The sequence below is a fragment of the Crocuta crocuta genome, unplaced genomic scaffold, assembly GCF_008692635.1.
Source record: "Crocuta crocuta isolate KB4526 unplaced genomic scaffold, BGI_CrCroc_1.0 scaffold186, whole genome shotgun sequence".
Classification (NCBI taxonomy): domain Eukaryota; kingdom Metazoa; phylum Chordata; class Mammalia; order Carnivora; family Hyaenidae; genus Crocuta; species Crocuta crocuta.
The window spans coordinates 8,290,929-8,313,810 of NW_027551569.1; the positions used below are offsets into that span (position 1 = coordinate 8,290,929).

General features: G+C 37.5%; 1 protein-coding gene across 1 annotated transcript in view; it reads right to left on the bottom strand.

The window, feature by feature from the left end:
• Positions 1 to 1,028: 1,028 nt before the first annotated feature.
• Positions 1,029 to 22,882, bottom strand: part of RBM25 (RNA binding motif protein 25) — a 55,693-nt gene continuing 33,839 nt past the window's right edge. The window contains exons 10-19 of the mRNA XM_077750649.1: positions 19,988 to 20,274; positions 18,439 to 18,661; positions 18,019 to 18,108; positions 15,477 to 15,550; positions 13,643 to 13,793; positions 9,978 to 10,302; positions 9,329 to 9,603; positions 8,906 to 9,004; positions 7,581 to 7,628; positions 1,029 to 2,729 (exon numbers count right to left, since the gene is read on the bottom strand). Coding sequence (XP_077606775.1) covers positions 2,637 to 2,729; positions 7,581 to 7,628; positions 8,906 to 9,004; positions 9,329 to 9,603; positions 9,978 to 10,302; positions 13,643 to 13,793; positions 15,477 to 15,550; positions 18,019 to 18,108; positions 18,439 to 18,661; positions 19,988 to 20,274 — 1,665 coding nt within the window. The 3' untranslated portion in view covers positions 1,029 to 2,636. The remainder of the gene's footprint in view (positions 2,730 to 7,580; positions 7,629 to 8,905; positions 9,005 to 9,328; positions 9,604 to 9,977; positions 10,303 to 13,642; positions 13,794 to 15,476; positions 15,551 to 18,018; positions 18,109 to 18,438; positions 18,662 to 19,987; positions 20,275 to 22,882) is intronic.

Genomic DNA, 22,882 nt, shown 5'->3' on the forward strand with positions numbered 1-22,882 from the left:
CTAAACCAGAGTCTACATTTTAACAAGAGCCCTAGATGATTCAGGTACCCATTAAAGTTTGAGAAAAACTACTTCAACTTATCTTTCCTCCCACACACAAATGTACATATTTAACATTACTGGGTCAAATGAGGAAAAAGCATTATTTGTTTTCTAACTGCCACATCAAGAATGATTCTCAAGATTTTCATGTAGTTTTATAACAACCTGAATGGGCACTATAGATTATGATTTCCAAACTGAAATTAATCTATGGGCAAACGGTAAAGAAAACCCAGAAAGCTCAAGCAATTTATTGGAAATGTCCCTACGTGTATTCTCCCAAACACTAGAATACACCAGTTTATATACGTCCAATTCTTTATATGCGAATCTGAAGAATGAATCTGAAGAACAAGAAACTGAAAACCTTAAATTTTAAGCTTGGTGGCAAAACCGATCTTGAGATGGATAGGAAACCATTATAAATGATCTTTAACCCAGTGACTGTGATCATTCCTGTTCCACTGCAGAAATGTTAATGTATGACTGTGGGATCTCAAAACAAATATCACTGGAGATGTGAAGCAGTGTATGGTTTGTGCTCCCAAGACTTGCAGATAGGGACCCTTAAGATAAATACAGCGAAAGAACCGGAGAAGACAAAGCAAAGGAAATTAAAATCTGAATAAACTTTCATCCTAATGCTGGCTAAATAAACACAACTGAATATGGTGCCCTAAAAGCACTAACACAGTAACAAGAGAGAGAGGAATAATAAACTGCTTGAACAAGGTATAAAGCTGGAGGGATTAATCTGTGAAAAGGCTAGTAAATGAATTTGTAGACGGCAAGGAGCATGATCTTTCTGACATTTTCCCTGGAAAAACCAGAACTTAAAAATGATATAATACTCCACAAATGTATAGATTAATCCAAAATAAGATAAATGGCCCCTCTGAACTTCAGTCACTAACACTCGTAAAAAACAAGCCCATCAAAAATTCAGTCCATATTTTCAAGTTATGTTTCTAGTATGCACTGCACAATTACAACATGATGCCATTTATTTAACAAGACTCTGAAAGAATGGGTCCCCAAGATCAAATATATACAGTTTTAATATTGGAAATATTTACATAATGGAACCACCTCATGGTTCAGTGTTAAGAACAGTGTTTCAAATTCCTTTTAAGATGTAAAAAAAAATCTAGTAACTCAAGCTCAGTTACGCTTTTATAACAATTCCCCTGAACCCCAATCTTTATCTTTCTTTTAAATAAATACTCAGACATGGGAATAACTGCACCTAACTTGTGTTAAGGACTGTTTAAAATCTGTTACATTTTCAGGTAATTTTGCTCCCTGGTGAAATTCTCTTCTACAATAAAGCCCCAGGTATGTCTCTAAGAACACCATCAGTATATTTTTAAACATTGGTGAGCAGAGGTAAACGAGGTGTGTGTGCGCATATACACTCATAAGATATAAACCCTTTACAAAATTGAAAACAAAAAACTAGTGGTAACTGCCTTAAATGATTTACTTTACACCCTTAAATGATTTACTTTACACCTTTAAAAATAAGATGTAAACTTTGCAAACTGCCATGCTCAATTCCTGTTGATATTTTTCAAACTTTCCTAGTCTGTAAAATTGCCTAATTTTACCTTTTGTTTTTAAAGATGATTTTTTTCATTTATGCTTTTCAGATTAATGTTGTTGTTGTTGTTTTTTAAACAGAAGAATACGCCAAAATAAAGCTAAGGTCCAGTTAGTGCAAAAATGCATCAAACAAAGCTATCCAGAATCTAAGGATCTGTCTCATTTCTGAGCAATGAAATTAAGGGGAAAACCATTATTATTCACACTCCCTTAAAAGAGTGGCTGAAGGAGCCAGCTACCAACAGGAAAGCCCCATTCCATTCACCAAACTGTTGCTGACCACAAGAGAATACCATGCTCTGGGAGACTAATGACCTAATTATCCCAGACATTTGGGTTGGCATAATACCACGTTTCCTTTACAATTCTACTCTTTGATAAGAAAGTGTTTACAGGAGCCCTCCAAAGGAAATTAGGGAAAAGTAAGACATTTGTGCATACATTCACACGAACACATTCATACATAGATACAGTTAGGAATGGACTGTCTGCTAATCTTAGCACTCTAATTTTAAGTTCCATGCCTTCAGGAGGGCTTGCCATTTTTGATCAAGGGGTGGGAAAGGTAACAGGTATGATGGGCAGTCTTTCAATTAAAATCATTCATGTAGGTTCCTATACAGTACAGTTCAACATTAAGTGCAATTCTGCAAAAGAATTGGGGAGTCATTTTAATATTTACAGGAAATAAATCAGCAGAACAAGATTATATCAGATAGGCTGTGTACAGCAGCTGCGGCTTATAAAACATACCAGTAATTTGTACCTGGTGAGTATAAAGAGAACCAAGGTAGGAGTCAGATGTCTTTACAACCAAGGGAGTACACAGGGCATCAACAAATTAGAGGACAAAAAAAATTCACATTTTCTACATTGAAAAAAAAAATTACAGATCTCACAAATGTCTTTGAAGACAAAGAAAAAGTCAAAGTCTTCTGAAGGGTGGGAAAGAAGAAGAAATCTGAAACAGAATTCTAAATGTAAAAAGAGTTTTACTTCACAAGACCAATTTTCTTGGCTTCTGTTTCATATATCAATAATCTCCACATTTTGACTATAAAAACTTCAGCTTCTTCATCAAGTACCTGGAAAAGAAAAAGAAACTCAATAAAGAAGAACACAAGTAAAGCAATCATCAGCATCCTCCATTACTGACTGGTATTTAAAAGGTTTTTATACATTGACAAGCATTTACTTTCATGAAAATGACTTGAAGGAAATTTGTCTAGTGTGAAAAGTGTATTAAGTAGTACATATAAATTACAGATGCAACAAAAGGGAATGCATTCAGGAAAATTCCATGGCTTACTAAATACTGACACCACAATTCCTTTTTTGTCCAACTTTTATTTAAACTTTTATTTTTTACTTCTGATTTTATAAGCACAATATCTATACACGTATTGAAAACTATTTCCTAAAGAAAGCGTGTTTGATATAAAGAACATAGTAATTCAGGCAGAACTCCTTATACAACTGCATAACTTAATACAGAGTATCTTACCTACCTCTAAACAACCTTAAAATCATAATATTTATCACGTCCTTATTAGGTATGTGACAATGAATTAGATATTAAATGAAAATATATGTAAAGCATTTAATACAGCATCCGGGATACAGTAAACTAAGTAAGTGAACACTCTCATCACTCCAAAGGACCCAGGCCTACTGAATAAATAAATGGTCTTTTCCCTGTGGCAAATTGATAAATCAAAGGTGCATTATATCCTCTCCCCTACTCCTGCCTTCATCCTACATGCAGATTTGGCTCTCTCTACCAGTGGTACAGTGAGATAAAATAAAAAATCAAGCTTCCTTCTACAGAGGCAGCTATGACTGAGCTCCCGGGTATCACCGTCATGATGGAATGTGGCCTACTGTTGCCAGGTCTCTGGAGCAGCAGTTCAGGTTAGGAGTTAAGCAAACTAGATCTCAAACCAGACTACTTAGGCTCAAATCCCACCTCTACATGTCCTTGGCTTGGGTCATTTAACCACAATGAACCTCAGTTCTTTTCTCTGTAAAATGGAAAAAATATTAACTACATAACACTGTTCTACTGTGGGAATTAGAAGAGGTAAAAGGTAAAAGTGTTTTGAAAAGTGTCTGTTATATAAGTGATGAATAAGTACGTGAAAGAAGCCAGAAAATTTTCTAGCCTTTTTTTTTTTTTTTAAGAAATTTCCTCCTAAATATCTCAACAATGACAATTAATTAATGAACTCTTGGGACACCTGGGTGGCTAAGTCATTTAATGTCTGACTCTTAATTGTGACACAGGTCATGATCTCAGGGTTGTGGGATCAAGCCCTGTATCGGTGTCCATGTAGAGGGTGGAGTCTGCTTAAGATTCGATTCCGATCTCTCTCTCTCTCTCTCTGTCCCTCCCCATCCCACTCTAAAATATAAAAATAATTAATTTTAAAAACTCTTTTAAGTTAATCTTTTTATTTTGAGAGAGTCAGACAGGGGCAGGGGTGGGGAATCCCAAGAAATCTCCACACTGTCAGCACAGAACCCACCACAGGGCTCGAACTCACAAGATGCAAGATCGTGATCTGAGCCAAAGTCAAACACCCAACCAACTGAGTCACCCAGGTGCCCCAAAAGCCCATCCTTTTTTGTTTTTAATTTCTTTTTAATGTTTTATTTATTTCTGAGAGAGAGACAGACAGACAGACAGACAGCATGAGCAGGGGAGGGACCGAGAGAGAGTGTGAACACAGAATCTGAAGACAGGCTCCAGGCTCTGAGCTAGCTGTCAGCACAGAGCCCGAGGCGGGGCTCAGCTCGAACCCACGAACCATGAACCCACGAACCATGAGATCGTGACCTGAGCCGAAGTCAAACACTTAACCAACTGAGCCANTCTTAGACTTCTATGAGCCAGACTTGCCCTGTAGTTTAAGAGAACTGTGTGCTCCAAACAATGTGAAAATTGTACCTTGGAAATAATATAGAAGTAGGAACAAAATACAACCAAAGTTCATTAATTTATGGATAATGAGAAAAGGTACAGTTGAAAAAGTCAGATTTTAAAAAAAAAAAAAAGAAAAAGTCAGATTTTTAATAAGAAAAAAAAAGTACTCGAGCTAAAAAATTCAATCTCATTTATTCAGAAAATATTTAGATGGTGAGTTTTTGCCAAAACTAGTTGACAAAATTAGCTCAATTAGCTGCCTCCTACTCTGATCAACAATGAGCCAGAAAAATAAAACAATGTAAATAATTAACCAGTAAAGAGTCTAATTATAGCCCAGGGGTGCCTGGGTGGCTCAGTCGGTTAAACATCCAATTCTTGATTTTGACGTGGGTCATGTTCTCACAGTTCATGGGTTCAAGCCCAGCATCAGGCTTCATGCTGACAGTGCGGAGCCTGCTTGGCATTCTCTTTTCCTCTCTCTTTCTGCCCCTCCCCCACTCGTGCTCACGCTCTCTCAAAATAAACTTAAAAAAAAAAAGTCTAATTATACCCCAAATATCAAAATATTTCAATAGATCAAAATGACATATGACATTGACATATGACATCTTCACTGACAGAGATTGCAACTCTGCCAAGGCCAAATACTAGAACAGTTTTGTGTTTTTTTTTTTTAAAGTTTTACTTTTTAAATAATCTCTATACCCCATGTGGGGCTCAAACTTGCAACTCTGAGATCAAAAGTCACATGCTCTTCTGACTGAGCCAGCCAGGCACCCCTAGAACATTGTTTTAATTCCTTAACTCAGGCCCAACTATAAAATCCGTCTCTCAAGCCCAAGGACAACCTTTTAAAGGGGCCTGCAAGTCAGGGAAGTTGAGATTCTATCCCAAAGGACTGGGATCTATTCACAATTCTCCTTTCATGTAAGGATCAGCATAATGAAGTGAACTAACTTTTCATAAATACTTTATCAAAAGTTCTAAACAACAACTGCATCAGGCTAGCTGGACAACAAAAAACTAATGTTACCTGGCTTTAGACATCAAATAGTGCCCAGACACTCAAGAGCTCGACCTCAGAGCTCCCTTTGGTTAGGCCCCCACTACGTCCTTTCCTGACAACTCTGCAGCTGCAAATGCGAGCTCTTCCAGGAACCTCTTCCAGGGACCTGTCATCTAAGAACATGCTTGATACTTCTTCCCCCCGACTCATCTTTCTACTCCTGCTTTCCCACTCTGTCTTTTGGACTCCATTACTCTTTACACTAACTACCCTCAAATTCTTTAGTTTTTTCACCTATTTACCTTAACTGTAAACCTGGTGTGTCCCTGAAAGACCATGACACTCCTGGAGCCTTCTCAGGAAGTTCTTTACTTTCAAAGCCTTAGTCTCAGAGAGGGGAAGTTGCTGGAGCCTCCCTGTTTCTCTTTGCAAACATTATCTCCACTGAAGTTCACAAGCTTTTACTATACTACCTTCCACTCTGATAGCAGCCATCTAGCAAATACCTAGTCTTCCACTCACAATAGATGGATAGCTCTTGCTGTTGCCTCCCCATATTTCTCTTCAACCTCTGTCCTAACACACAGGAATTTCCTCTTCTAGGTTTATGACCCAGGCAGAAAATTCATGTACAGTCTAAACCAGGACATTAGCTCGGCCCCAGAAACTCTCCCCATGGCGGTATCTGCACCTCACCATTGTCTGTACCGACCCACCACTTGTATTCTTAAACACTCTACTCTCACTATAACCACTCTTCCCAACACACCTGGAACAACATCACTGGAACCACCAGCCCTTCATCCATGCAACCACCAGCTCTATTCCGATGTTACTGCCTTCTCTTCCTAGCTTGGAGTTCACAGTCCATTCAACCATTCTCACTTCCACCATCAATTCTGTTCCTCCTTTCTTTTCTCACAAAATCACAATGTTAAATAAATGCAACCACTGACTTGATTCTAAAATTCAAATTAAATGTAAGTGGGGATTTGATGTTTAACTACTGCTGATCCAACAGATACCTGTCCAAATAACAAAAGTTACAGAAGTTTTTCCAAATCTGTTTTTTTTTAATGTGTTTTTTCTTAATTTATTTCTGAGAGAGAGAGGGAGAGAGCACAAGCAGGGGATGGGAGGGCAGAGAGACAGGGAGAAGTACAGAGGATACGAAGTGGGCCCTGCACTGATAGAAGTAAGCCTGATGCAGGTCTCAAACTCATGAATCAAGAGATAACAACCTGCACTGAAGCTGATGCTCAATCAACTTGGCCACCCAGGCACCACTTCAAGTCTCAGTTTAGATGGTAATTCCTGTGATGCTTTTCCTAACTGCCCTCAATACCATCAAATGCTCCATCTCCTCTGACCCCACATCTTTTTTCTTTCTTTTTCTTTTTTTACATATCCCCACGACAGCAAGTACATTATAGTAACAAAATTAGTATATGTCTCTCCCTGCTACTTCTTTAAGGACAAATCCAGTAAGCACTTAATAAATGTTTCCAAGGGGCGCCGGGGTGGCTCAGTCAGTTAAGCATCTCACTTCGGCTCAGCTCATGATCTCACGGTTCGTGGGTTCAAGCCCCGCATCCGGCTGTGCTGAAAGCTAGCTTAGAGCCTACAGCCTGGAGCCTGTTTCAGATTCTGTGTCTCCCCCAATCTCTCTGACCCTCCCCTGCTCATGCTGTCTCTCTCTCAGAAATAAAACATTAAAAAACATTAAAATAAATGTTTTCTAAAGGTATGGATAGATCTAGGATTTATACTTATATATACAAACAACAAAGGCAGGGGAGGGGGAGAAGACTGTTAATGCTGTCTAATGATATCTTGATGTGAGTACTTTTTAAAAACCTCTTTTAATGCAGATTCACATTTTAATTCAGACTTCTAAAAAGAAAGATTCTGGAAACAACATAGGTAAAAAATTAACCAAATACAGAGAAGTTTCATTTGTTTACCGATATTGATTAAAGTGTTAATATTAAATTTCTGACTTACCATGGCAACATCATCTAAAATGCTCTGAGGTGAACTATGAGCCATAACCTAAAAGAAACAAATAATTATAATTTTGAAAATGAATTAAAAATTAGCAATATGATTAAGAAATTTTTAAATGCCATCAAACTAATATGGGAATTTCTTGTGGCTAAAGAAACTTTCTATAAATTTCTTAATTCCCAGAACCCCACTCTCTTCTTTCCACCAGAACTTGGGATCTTAATCACTATACTATGTGTTCTAATTCAAATCCAGAGTACAAATTTCAGTGCTACAATAATTATAAGTGGAAAGGGAAGCCTAATTTGCTAGAGCAGTAGTGGTAAAAAATAAGCATTTCCTTAAAATGTAATTAGTTATTCCTTTATATAAATATAGTTCTTCTACTATAACAACTGCTTATTAACAATAATAAAGCTTTGCCTCCAGAAGACAGCAAGAGGATGTAGTAGACCTTGGTGGTTAAGAGTATTAAGAGTACAGGTTATACACAGTTGACTCTTATTATGTAATCATGGTCAAGATACAACCTCCCCCTAGGCCTCAACTTCTTCATGTATAAAATGGGGACAATAACAGTTAATTTATACTTCCTAAGGTTGTCAGGAGGTTTAAAGATAAGCATAAAATGCTTAATGCAGTACATATAAAGAACAAAGCCTGGCATATAGCAAAATCAATCAATAAGGACCACTATCGTTCTATGAAGGAAACTATTTTGCTCCTCTTCCTAAAGATGGATGACAAACTGAAGAGATCATCTATCAGCTATCTCCATAAAAACTTCCTCAACCTGGGGTGCCTGGGTGGCTCATCCAGTTAAGTGTCTGACTTCAGCTCAGGTCATAATACCACGTTTCAGGAGTTTGAGCCCCACATCGGGCCCTGTGCTAACAAATCATAGCCTGGAGCCTGCTTTGGATTCTGTGTCTCCCTCTCTCTCTCTCTCTGCCCTTTCCCTGCTCATGTTCTGTCTCTCTCAAATATAAACATTTAAAAAAAAAAAAGCTTCCTCAACTGAACTTCAACAGCATTCTAACTGATAAGACAAGAGAGGGGAGAGGGGTGGCAAGGCATTCTTGCGGGCAGGAAGAGAGCAAAATTGGCAGCAGTCAGCAAATCCGTCCTCCCTGACCCTCTGAAATGAAAGCATATGGCATACGTGTATGAAATAGGGTACAGAGATTAAGTACCATGAAATGTACATACACTTAATTGAAACTATCATAGACATTACTTTGAATAATTTTTCTATTTTAGAAAGTATCTAATATTTTAAAGTATAACACAAATGTTGGGGATGGAGGGAGCAAAAGACTAACCTTAGAACAAACAAAATCAACTAATGTAGCTTCTTCTTCACCTATGTATTCTATAATTTTCTTATTAATCCATGGTCTAATCCGTCGTTCCATCAATATCTGCAAAATAAAGCATGGTTACTCAATTAAAAGAACTTTCTTATTACATTTACTAAAAAGTCTATAGGCTAGTGATGTTTCTTACTAAAATATAGTATGCTATCACTCACAAGTTGAAGTAAGACAGGTATATATCAAGATACTATTACTTGCTTCTAATTTATGAAGACTTTAAGTACCACCAAGAATTTCCTAAACTCCTTGGCAGGTCAAGATGCCAGCCACATTATCATCTGTACTTGGCATTAATAGAATAAGCTGAGTTTGTACACTACGTTCAAAACGACTCCCAATAAAAATGATGAAATACAATTTGCTACTCACAGAATCCACAATAGACCAGTCCAGGGGATAAGCAAAGAGCTCAGGTTTGGCTGTAGGGATTTTCTCAATGAGACTCTTGATGTGTTTGCGTTTTTCTTCAGTGTTTACGGTGCCTTTGGCAGCATTTTTATCATCCTCACCATAATCCAAGGGAACCAGTTTCCGTTTTCGGGGTACATCATCACTGTCTTCATCCTCAAATTTGTTAAAGACACTATCTACAGGGAGTTTCTTTCTCTTCACAGAATTAGGTTGACCAGGACTATTGGAAGCACCTATAGTAAAAATACTATATTAGCATGATGACTTCATTTTCAATTTTCATTACATTTTACAACCACCATCCCTCAAGAGCAGTTCATAATATACTTTCCAAAATCTCAGAGAAAGATCCCAACTGTAAAAAATAACTCACTACTCACAAGTGCTAGAAAATTTAACTTTTCACTTCTTCTCAGAACTTGAGGCAGCTGCAGATATAGGAGCACTAGTAGAACTATGAAAACAATTGTGAGCTAGAAAAGCATTTTTGAGTATTTTTCTATCTACCTACCAAGTAGCACATATTTCTATTTTCCTTAAGGCAAAATGTAAGTGTATACGAGGGGGGGGCAGAATATAGGAAAGAAAGAAGAAAATGCTAACGTACCCAGTTTAAGACTTAGTCCTATTTTTGGCCTATGTTCCTCAGGTTGTTGTTGATCTGGTGAATTTTCATGAGGAATAATAATACCACAAGGAGACTCATCCCCAGGAGTGTTGGGAGTGGCATTGCCACTGGCAGAGGAAACAGATGGGGCAGAACTGATGGGCCTCAGAGTTGGCTTGAGACAGGGCTTTTGCTCCGGCTCTTCTTCCTCTTCCATAGGTTCCTCTCGTTTTTCTTCTTTTTCTTGCTTTTCTTCTTCCTCTTCCTCTGACTCTGGTTCTTGCTTTATTTGTGGTTGTCTGCGCCTTTCAGCCTCTTGTTCCATCTAAAACCAAAAAATAATGTGACTAACTTTAACAAATCACAACTACACTCAACCAGCTTTTGATTTTATATTATCTTTCAAAAAATATTTTTTTCTTTTTCATTAGGAATAATGAAAACTGCTTGCTTCTATAATCAGAAAGCTTCATAAATCTGTAGATTATATTAGGGACCCTGCAAAATGTTTTTTCATTTTTAACATTTACATATACAGTTTAAATTCTTCAGATAAAATAAAGGTAAATACATAATAGGTAGCTAGTGCAAGATGAAAAGATATGTTTTTATATTTTTATTAAAGAAATTATAACCCAAAGTTTCATTTTTTTAATGTTTGTTTATTTTGAGATAGAAGGAGAGAACTAGTGGGGTAGGGGCAGAGAAACAGGGAGAGAATACCAAGCAGGCTTTGCACTGTGCAGAGATGGACATGGGGCTCAAATTTAGAAACCATGAGATCAGGACCTGAGCTGAAATCAAGAGTCAGGCACCCAACTGACTGAGCCACCCAGGAATCCCCCCCAAAGTTTTATTTTAGAACAGTATAGACAATTATGTAAGATGCAACTCAAATTCTCAGCTTGGTCATAAACTATTATTTGTTCTGTAGCACCTGGAAGGCTCAGTCAATAAAGCATGCAACTCATGATCCTGGAATTGTAAGTTTGAGCCCCACAGTGGGTGTAGAGATTAATTAAAAATAAAATCTTTAAAAAAATGTATTTTTTCTTTCTAGGTCATGGCTAAGGGTGGTAGTCACTTTTGAATTCATGAACAGGAAAAGAAATGGTGAGGGTGGCGCTCAGATCGCTCAGTCAGTCAAGCATCTGGTCATGATCTCCCCTAAGCTCATGAGTTTGGCTTAGGTCATGATTCCCATCAACTCATAAGTTCGGGTCCTGTGTTGGGCTCTGTGGTGACAGCTCAGAGCCTAGAGCTAGATTCAGATTCTGTCTCCATCTCACTCTGCCCCCTTTTCCTCCCTTCCTCCCTCTCTCTCTCTCAAATATAAACATTAAAAAAGGGGGGAGGGATTTTTTTTGGAGTTAAAAGCTTGAAACAGGGCACCTGGGTCACTCAGTTGGTTAAGCATCCAACTCTTGCTTTCAGCTCAGGTCACGATCTCAGTCATGACATCAAGTCCCGCATCGGGATCCAAGCTGGGAATTGAGCCTGCTTAAGACTCTCTCCCCATCTCTGCCCCTCCCCAACTTGCACTAATAAGTAAATAAAAAATAAAAGCCTACATATCAAAATTAACACTCTCCCTAAAATCATAAAGTTAAAACACACACACACAAAATAACCATTAAGTGCATTATAAAAACTTGAGTAAATAGATCAATAATTTCTCTAAGCATGAAAAAACAGAGTAAAAAGATCTTTAACCACATAACAATTAATAGTTGGTGCATGACATGACTTAACGCCATCAAGCTATCAACTCACAAATTAGTACAATGACCACTAAACAATGTAAGGCATTCAAACTCACTGACAGAGAATCAAAACATAAAAACATACCTAACCTGAATGTTACACAGTAAGGATTTAAAAGTCTAACAATATGCTATGATGGTCATGGTCTGAAAAAAAAGACATAAAGGCTATAAAATGGCAAAACTCTGGGTGGAAGATTATACTCTATCTACTTTTTTTTTCTTTTTTCCTATCTACTTATTTTTATCAGAGGCCATTAAGGGCCAATCTTTTTTTTTTAATTTTTTAAATTTATTTCTGAGAGAAAGAGAGAGACAGCATGAGCAGGGGGACACAAAATCTGAAACAGGCTCCAGGCTCTGAGCTAGCTGTCAGCACAGAGCCCGACGTGGGGATTGAACCCACAAACCAGGAGATCATGACCTGAGCCAAAGTCGGACGCTTAACCAACTGAGCCACCCAGGCACCCTAGTTATACCCAATTTAAAGGCATATTAGAAAACAGCATGTAAATTATAATCCTATTTAGAAATTTATCTTAGGTGGGTATACATATGCCTTTGTGACGACATTTAAAAAAAGCAACCACAAACTGTGGCACCTGGGTGCTCAGTCAATTAAGCATCCTGCTCTTGATTTCTGCTCAGGACATGATCTCACAGTTCTCTTGAGTTTGAGCCTTGAGTCAGCCTCCGCGTTATTATACCACTGAGCTTGACTGGGGTTCTAGTTCTCTTCTCTCTGTGCCCCTCCCCATGCTCATGCACTCTCTCAAAATAAACATTTTTTTTAAATGTTTAAAATATTATCAGATTCACAATATACTAAGAACTAATCAGTTTTCTAAAGTGACACAGTTTTTTTTTGTTTGTTTTGTTTTGTTTTTTAAAGAGAAAAAGAGCACCAGCTGTAGAGGGAAAAAGATCTCAACCAGGCTCCATGCCCTGCTTGAATCAGGTCACAGGGCTCGATCTGACAACCCTGGGATCATGACCTGAGCTCAAATCAAGAGTTGAACGCTTGACTGATGGAGGCACCCGGGAGCCCCGGCACCCTCTTCTTAAAACAAAGGGGGAGGGGGCACCTGGGTGGCTCAGTCAGTTGGGCTTCCAACTTCGGCTCAGGTCATGATCTCGAAGCTTATGAGTTCAAGCCCCCCGTCAGGCTCTGTGCTGACAGTTCAGAGCCTGGAGCCTGCTTCAGATTCTGGGTCTCCCTCTCTCTCTGCCCCTCCCCCGTTTGCACTCTGTCTCTCAAAATCCAATAAACATTAAAAGGCAGTGGAGGGGGGGGATGCTATGTCCTATGAAAAAGCCTTTTCCTTTTTTTCCTTTATCATTTATGTTTTTTTTGAGAGACCAAGCATGAGTGGGGGAAGGGCAGAGAGAGAGAGAGAGACAGACAGACAGACACAGAATCCAACACAGGCTCAGGCTCAGAGCTGTCAGCACAGAGCCCAATATGGGGCTCTAACTCACAAACCATAAGATCATTACCTGAGCCGAAGTCAGACGCTCAACTGACTAAGCCACCCAGGTACCCCTCTTTTCATTTTTTAAGTGGAAAGCTGTTTGTGAAAACATCTCAATTTATTTAGGAAATAAAAGATTTCAGGTGGCAGTGAGAGAAGGAACTTAAACTAGAAAAGTCAGGAAGTGTCAAAACACCTTACAGGAAGGACAGCTTTTATCAGATGACATTCTGTTACCTTAGTTAATATTCACAGAAATTAGGGAAGAGAATAGCTGGAAGATGTTTAGAAGTGAAGTTGTGTATCAACTAATACTGTTGATTTATATAATAAAATAAAGAAAAAGACATAATACTCTCCCAAAACCCACATGGGGCATAAGCTACATCTCCCTTATGAGAATATTGTTGTGGATGTTACAATATCTCACCCTCTGGAGCTCTGCGTCTGGATCAGGGTGCCCTTCAGCCAGAAGGCGCTGCCTGATTTCCTCTAGCTCTTCCTTCTCTCTTTTCCTGTCCCTTTCATCCGCTTCCATTTCCTTTTCCCTATCACGCAGCCTTTTCTGAAGAGCGCTTCCTCTGCAAAAGTAAAACATAATGGGCATTAACATTCACATCATCAGTCAATACACCTGACACCTCCAAAAGTATCTCCTTTAAACACTAAAAGCTGTATGTTAAGAGAATGAAAAATGTGTTCCTGTTCTTTATCTGCAGAAGACCAACCCCCAAGACAATGTGCTCTCTACCCATTAACGTTTAATAAAGAAACACTGTCTTCTCATTTACCACCATGCCTTATTCTTAAGTCATTTTATTTATTTTTTTAGGTTTGTCTTGAGAAGGAGAGAACGCAAACACAAGAGGGCGGAAAGGGCAGAGTGTTAGGAGAGAGAATCCCAGTGGGCTCGGTGCTTACTCGGGGCTCAATCTCAGGAACCATGAGATCATGACCAGAACTGATATCAAAAGTCAGATGCTTAATTGACTGAGTCACCCAGGTGCCTCAAGTCATTTTATATGCATATCTAAAACAAGTAAAAAAGTTTTCAGATGAAAACAAGTTTTCGGATGAAAGAAAGCTCTCATTTTGTACTCATTACACAGGGAAACCCCAACACATAATTTGCATTCTCTTGGATGCTAAGTTCTGAAAAATTAATACAAGGAGTAGTAATACCACAAAGAGTAGTTCTTTATCTTCAATTTAAGTCAATTCTTTCTATAACGGAATACATCCTAGAAGGAAGTAGTGCAGAATCAACAGAAAGCAGAGAGTCTCCCTAACTAGCTGTTTATTATATATCCCAGAATGTTGAAATTCTTTAATACTGATTTTATGATTCAGTACTTTTGACTTTTTTTTTCCATTTTACAAATTCAAATCCTTGGCATGCTTTTAAGTTGCTAATTCCAATGTTTTAATTATGTGAAATGAGTAATATTAAAATTATATATTAAATGCCTTTACTACACGCCTGGATGTCAGGTACATGAGATAAAAAAAAAAAAATCACGATATTGTCCATAGCCTAAGGGAAATTATAGTTTGGAATGGAGGAAGGAGAACAAAGCAAACAAATTCACACTACTGTCACAGAGCTAAACTGAGAGTAGTTTTTTTTTTTTAATGTTTATTTTGGAAAGAGAGCACAAGCAGGGGAGGGCACAGAGCAAGGGAGACACAGAGTCTGAAGCAGGCTCTAGGCTCTGATCTGTCAGCACAGAGCCCTGTGAGATCATGACCTGAGCCAGTCAGACCCTCGACTGACTGAGCCACCCAGGTACCCCTAAAATAAGAGTAGTTTAGAAATGCCATGGGAACATGACACGAGGGAAGGTAGGCTTTACAACCTTCACTTCACAAATACATCTCAACTGGGCAGGGGATGGGATGGTGTTCAGTTTGCTTTGTAACATCCTTGAAATCCTTGGAGACAAAGATTTTTAGACTATCTTAAATAGTTATCAAGACTAGTTATAACTGGTCATAAAAACTGAACCTCTTTAAAACACTTAAAAGAAAACTAATCTGTTTTAATAGGATTATGGAAATCCCTCCCCACCCCCAAGATAGAACTGTTGATCCTTTCCAACAGTTGTCCCCTGCACTCCCAAAAACAATTATCAAATATGGCAGTGATTACAAGGTAGAACATGCAGATTCTATCTTATCCACTGAGTGAACCTGCACCCTCCAGTAGGGAACATACAGCTAATAAAATACTGAAACCATGAGCTCGTAAAGCACGGCTTTATTACCTGTAATATTTGGGATCATCTCTATCATCATCATAATCTTCTAAGAATTCTTTTAGTCGTTTAGCTTCTTTTGCCTGTGAGAAAATTAAAAACAAAATATGCAAAATTAATATGTAGGTGATATTAGGTGACCCGTTAGAAAGTCATGTAGGTCACCCCCTCCTCCTTTCTTGGAAATAGATTTTTCTCATCCATATCACTTGAATTTTATAATTCTCATGTACTTCATATATTAAACTTAAATAAGTGTAGATATATTTTATCCTTTACTCATGCAACAAGTCAGATTTAGGACTTATCCTTGCTAAAGACCAAATATAGTATTTACTTTCTGAATATAATCTTCAAAGCACAGTAATGAAAGTTGAGCATACCAAGAAACAAAACTATAAGCTATTTTATGGACTGTATTAACTCCAGAAAATTTCTACATTTCATTTGTAGGTATATTATGCTATAGAATGTAGTTTTTATAAAATCTAGGACTGAAAATTCAAACTGTGTTCATGCATAAAAATCTAGGGGTGCCTGGGTGGCTCAGTCAGTTAAGCATCCAACTCTTAATTTCGGCTCAGGTCATGATCTCAAGATTCACATGATCAAGCCACAGGTTAGAATCTGTGTTGGACGTGGAGCCTGCTTAAGGTTCTCCACTACCCCCACCCCCTCCACTTCCCCACTTGCACATGTGTACTCTTTCCTCCAACCAATCAATAAATGTAATGCCTATCTAACTTTGAGTACACAAACCATGAAAATACAGGACTCTATTACTTTTATTTTTAGAATTTCAAATGTAACTATTATATTTAATAGCACTTACAGGGAACAATTACATAAAGCTATACAATATACGTAAGTAAATATTTACTTATAATTTATATCCTCGTTATATCAAAAATTTTTATATCTACATACAAAGCAGATAATAGTAGGCTTCTAAATATAATGTTTGTTATTTTGACTAGAGTAAAATTTTAATACATTTCATCGAGTTCAAATGTTACCTCTTTGTAAAGACTTCCCTAACCTAACCATCTCTCTATCATGAATTCCCATCCCCAGACAGAATTAGTCATTTTTTTCTCTATATTCCCTAAATACTGTAAACACACCTTTACTATACTTAAACACTCACACACACTACAGTAACTACCTACCTAAAGTTAGAAGCGTTAGTTACTCTTGTATGGCCAGTACCCAGCACAAGCCCAAGGCTGGGATATAATGTACATACAAATGTGTCAAACGAATGAAAATAGGTGTCAAGTAGAAACAACAAAACTTACAAATACCTAAATAAAACAAAGGAAGGTCCATGACATACATACTAAAATACAAACATAAGTTCAGTCCTGAGGAGTAGAAACTTTCACTTTTTACATCATATACTTCTGTTACTTATGTTTATTTAATGAGCAAGTAACCACTTTTGTAACAGGACTTTTTTAAAGCTCTCAAAGAAAGAATAACGAAATTTTTCTCTAGAAAGATTTCAGATTTGCTTGTTAAATCCTATTCCACCATGTTGTTCATGGCAAACATTTCTTAACTTAACTTTCTCACTATATTATTCTCTTCCTATTTTCTAACCTAGGGATGAGAAAGAAATTCTAGAATGGGAGCACCAATTCAGGAGAAATGAAATCAACTTCAATCTTTCTCTGGCATTACGGACCTACTACACAAAAACCTATACTATCTATTTAGTGCTACATGCACCCTCTTTTGGTTACTTACAAAAACTCCCTTTATGTTTCATGTTCAAAAGCTATTTGAAGATTCCTAATTTCAGTGAAGTTTTTGGAAGAATAATCTCCAAACTGGAGATAAAGAAACCTTCATGAAATTCCAGCAAAGACAGAACACATGGAACATACTACTAAAGCAAATACTATGATAAAATCTTTTGTCATTTGACTTAGTAACCGCCTATGCGAACTGCTTCGCTATTAGAGTTTATCAAAGTGTAAATGCAGAACACAAGGTTCATCTTTTATTACGTATCTGAAAGGTAGCATAGGGGAAAAAAGTAATTCATAAATGTTATATACTGAAGATAATAATTTTGGTTTATAAAAACAGAGGTCTTTCTTAACACTGTATGTTAACTAACGGGAATTTAAATAAAAACATCAAGAGAAAAAGAAAGTTCTTCTCTGACACTATTCTCTTCATCCACATGTACTATACCAATATAGTACAGGATCAATGGTTCTTCAAATTCAAAATGTTACAGATTCTTAATCAAAGAATGTTCTATAAATAATCATTTTATACATTCCTCTATGACAGATTTACTTCAATGGTATTGCCAAAAGGTAATTTTGTTTATAGGCACCAAAAATGTGAAAAATTTAGAGTAAGAAAGATTTTGGTGGTCTGGAATTGTCTGAAGATTACTTGAAATCTGTAAAAATTACGTTATCCACAGTGAGACCTTCTACATTTTAATTATAAAGTAACCTCTAATTACTTAATGGTAAAGAATTTGATCTGATTTTCATCTGAAAAATTGTTTATTTTAACCTAGAATAATTACCATTTCTCTTCTTCTTTCTTCTTCTCTTTCGGCCTCCTTCTCATACTCCCGGGTTTTCTTCCGTTCTCTGATTTCCCAATTCTTAAGGCGCTTTAAAAAAAAAAAAATTGTCAATGCTTCAGAAATGTAAGCAAAGGGCCCCAATGTTTTTGACTAACCTACTGAGTAGCAAAGCTTTCTGGGGTGCCTGAGTGGATTAATCAGTTAATTGTCCAACTTCAGCCGAGGTCACGATCCTCATAGTTTGGGAGTTCAAGCCTCGCATCAGGCTCTCTGCTGTCAGCACAGAGCCCGCTTTGGGCACTCTGTTCCCCACTACTGTCTCTCCCCTCCCCACTCACACTTGTTCTCTCTCTCTCAAAAATAAACAATAAAAAATTTTTTTCAATTAAAAAAAATTAAAGCATTTCCTCAATTCACCTCTTGGTAAGCAGCTTCTTTCTCGCGGAGTTTTCTTTCAAGTTTTCTTCGTTCATAAGCATCTTCTTCATCCTCTTCTCGGTCCCGCTTCTTGTCTTTCTCTCTCTCTCGTTCTCGTTCCCTTTCTCGCTCTCTCTCTCGCTCTCGTTCTCTTTCTCGTTCCCGTTCTCTCTCTCTCTCTCTTTCCCGCTCCCGTTCCCTTTCACGATCTCTGCTCTTTTCTCTATATATACAAAAGATTTACAAAAGCTGTCAATCTTTCTGTTTTCCTTTAAAACCAAGGGAAAGTAGGACAACATATAGTACAAAATACACAAACTCACAGGCCAGAATTTAACATTTGATTTCTGCAGAATTATTAACTCCTCTATATTCAACAGGAAGACATACTATAATTCTAAACTGCATTCTAAATTCAGTGTTAATGGTTATCAGTATCTCAGAAAACAGACAAACCTGGATATAATACAAAGGACTGACAAACATGTTAAAAGACAGCCTATTCCACTAGTGATAAGTGTTGGCAAAGGTGTGGAGAAAAGAGCAGGGGCATGTTGCGTGGATAAATTACAACTACCTCTACCAGCAATGAAAAGTTCTCCAATATTTAAGTCAAAGTGATAAAAAAAAATTGCAGAACATATGTAGCATGGTGTCAATGATCTCATTAAATACAAATATATGTACATATATAAAGTGATAGTTTATGGATTCATATCTGTAGTAAAAGTGCACCATTGTATATATGTCAAATTCTCAATAACGGTTACTCAAAAGGATAAGAATTATTCCCAGAGAAGAAGTAAGGAAAAGTATTTTAAGGCCCACTAAATATTAAGGACACTGGATTTCTAGTTCCAGCAACTGGGAGACTGACTAAAAATGGACTTCCTTTCAGTTACAATCAGGTGAAAACCTGCAACACAGGAATGTATTATCTGAAAACCAACTTGGGGGAAAAAGGTGAGCTTTTATTCTTCCCCACTTCCTTCCTTTGTTCATTTTTTCTTTACCTCATTCCTAAAGCATTTGAGATGATTCATCAAATTCAACATAATTAAGAAAAGTAAAACAAAACAAAACAAAGGTGAAATTACTAGGAGTCCTAAGTTGAGAGTAAACTGAGAGCTGGGGGGGCGGAGGGGGGGGTGTTATGACCACACAGCAGGCTAACAGGACCACGTACAGACATGGCTGGCTAAAAGCAGTGGTGCTACAGCTGATTTCCCAGGACGCAGGACCTCAGTGAAATGGTAACTAGAAAAGATGCCCACCGACCCAGGGAGACAACAGGGAATCAAGTCTGTCCAGGACTACTGGGTGGACAATGACTGTGCTCTGGATCAGTGTAAAACCGGCCCTGAGACAGAAATTAACTATGAAGTTGAAAACTGTTACTTGAACCAATGCTTACGTGCATGAGTCAATAAGCCAGTCATGCTCTGTGGCTAAGCAAATTCTCTCCTCACAGAAACATAAACACTGGAGAATGAAGACCTGCAGTTCTACTCAAGCAATCCAGCAAACAGTAACTTCCACCAAACCTTACCTTGATCGACTCCGGTCCTTATTCCGATCCGAGCTCCTTTCCCGATCGCGGTCCCGGTCTCTCTCGCGGTCTCGGTCGCGATCTCTCTCTTTAGTGCGGTCACGATCCCTATCCCGTTCTCGTTCCCGCTCCCGTTCCTTCTCCTTTTCTCGTTCACGTTCTCTTTCCCTTTCTCGTTCCCGTTCTCGCCTTTCTCGTTCCCTTTCACGCTCCCTCTCTCTTTCTCTCCGTTCTTTCTCAATTTCCTGTCTTTCTTTTTCCTTTTTGCCTTTCTCTTCTTCCAGTTTCTAGAAACCAATAAAAGTACTTTTAGAGTTAATTCTGCAACTCCAGCATTCAGATATTTCCCGGCGCAATGCCCAATAATGGGGAACAAAAACAACCAAACCACTGGTACTTTAAGATTAAGTACTTGTGGTTTTACTTGACAAATTAAACTGAAGCCATCACAAGACTATATAGATTGCGTGCAAACCCAGATACTCTACACAGACCAGGAATCTCCAATCTTGGATGCTGGGAGATTGTGTCAAGTGTGGCTGGCCACTCCATGATTATGTAATAACTAAAACGACCATGAGGAATGTGGTGATTAAAAATAATTTCTAGAAATACAATCACTTAGCTAAAATGTAACTCCTCTCATTATGAATTTCTGTAAATCAGTGCAACTACTGATTTACTACTAATATTAAATATAACCCCAGACTTCCCATTACCTAAAAAGTTACTACTTGAAGGTTTTAGAGGGGAGATGGGGGAAGAGAGTCAGGCCACTGTAATACAACTAAATAATCTTCTACCCTCTGGTTTGCCCACCCTCCAAAAGATAAGCTGAATTCAGCCAAGATTTGCCCTATTATCTAAATGGAAACATTTACTCCCACCATTACAAGATGGACAACCCACCAAATACAAAAAGTTTGAAAATACACTCACTTCAAGCAAAAATGTACATAATTATAATATTCTCATTTCACTTTAATTTTAAAAGCAACATATTTATGCCCATTATGCCTATAAGACAATAAAAATATATCAACAGTGATAAATCCATCCTTGGAAGGAACGATTGCATATGAACTTACAGATGCTGTGCTAGGACATGGATCGCCAACACTGGATTAACCTTGCCTACAAGCTATGTTTCTGGGAGGAAGAGCAAGTACATGGTTCACAAATAAACCAAATAACAGAGTCAGACCAAGTTTGTACCCTGACAAAATTACCAGTGTACCACACGGTTTCTACACAAACTCCGAAAAAAAGGAAAAAAAACCCAAACAGGAAAAACAAAACAAAAAACAAAATACATTTATCCCTTTGGTTCCATGTTTAGTGTCACCGAAATGAAATTCAAACTGCAACAGTAAAATGTGCATTTTTTTCGTCTTTTCTCAGTCATGTAAAGCATTTAAAACAACTTTAAAAAGCAATCTTACCTGTCATACTCTTTTTCTCTCGCTCATGGATCAAAGAACTGACAGAGGATAATGAAAGAGAAGCTAATGCATAAGAAATCAATATATTCAGCTGCTGTGCCAGTCTATATCAAAGGAGGATGTAGGCAAAGACTGAATACACTGAAGTTACAAAGAGAAGAGAAAAGAAATGGTAGAAAGAGGACAGAAACTGTAAGCTACTTAAAGGGGCGAATTCGAATTTCTGAAACAGTTCTAATGGACCATAAAAATTCATATTGTAAAATGAGGCTAACTACATAAAACTTACCTCAGTGTCACACACTTATAAGAAATGTTTATTTCTGAGATAACAGATACTTACAGATTTATTTTAGCTGTTCCAATAATAATCTCTTTTGTAGGATTTAATTTTTTTACTTTTGCTTATTCACTGCACTACTTCTTTTTTAGGTGTATAGTTCCACTTATGTAACTAATAATTTGTTTCAGAACTCATTTCAAAAGTTTTGTTCTAGGTAAATGAACAAGTGAGTGAATCTGGTCCACACTAAATGCATTTCTAAAACACTATATGCAGTAGGAAGAGGCACACATACACACACATATATATTTTAAGACAAACACTGGAGAAAGAGTATATGGAAGTGAGTCTAAAAAGACGTAAGAAAATAATGAAATAATGAAGAGGAAAGGACAGGAAAAAAAATCATAAATCTTACCTTATTCTCTCTTCAGACTCGTCCGTGCTGTAAATGGACGCCCCCTGCCACGCTGATACCCTGACAGTCCGTGGTTATTTAATAAACTCATACCAAAACATGCAAAGGTTCACTGAGCTCATTTTTTGTTACTAGAGTTTCAAAGGTCCCCTTTAACCATACCACCCAACAAAAAGAACTGTTTTTTGTTTTCATTTTGATCTTTTTTTAAAGTACATTTTAGAAATTCAAAACGTCACCACCCCCCAACGACAGTGAAAGAAGTCTAAGGCAGTCAAATGCCTGACAGCTTCTCAAACTCTGAAGCAAATATCATTTGAATTAATTTGTTAAAAACACAATTTCCTCATACTTTACCAATGACATGACAGGGCTTAACAAATAACAACAAAGGGGTAAACCACACACACAACTGTATACCATTTTCAAGCTTACTCAGACCCTGAATTTGCGTATTGAACCTAACCAAAGTATCCCTTGGAAATGACTTCCCACAGACTACCATTTAAACTCAAAATTAATTTGGGAAAATTTTATTTGTGCTTTTAGATACTTAATTCCTGGAAAAGCACCGTGTATGTGAGCTAGGGCTGGGCATCTGGATAAGTGTTCAGCAGCACTGATTCAATAGCATTAATTGTCAACTTGGGATTTTGAAAGCAGTAAGAAAAAAGAAGATTGTATAAAAGAAAAAGTGAACACTTAACATTTCACTGCGTTAAAGATCACTCAATCTTTTGGGTAAGAACCAG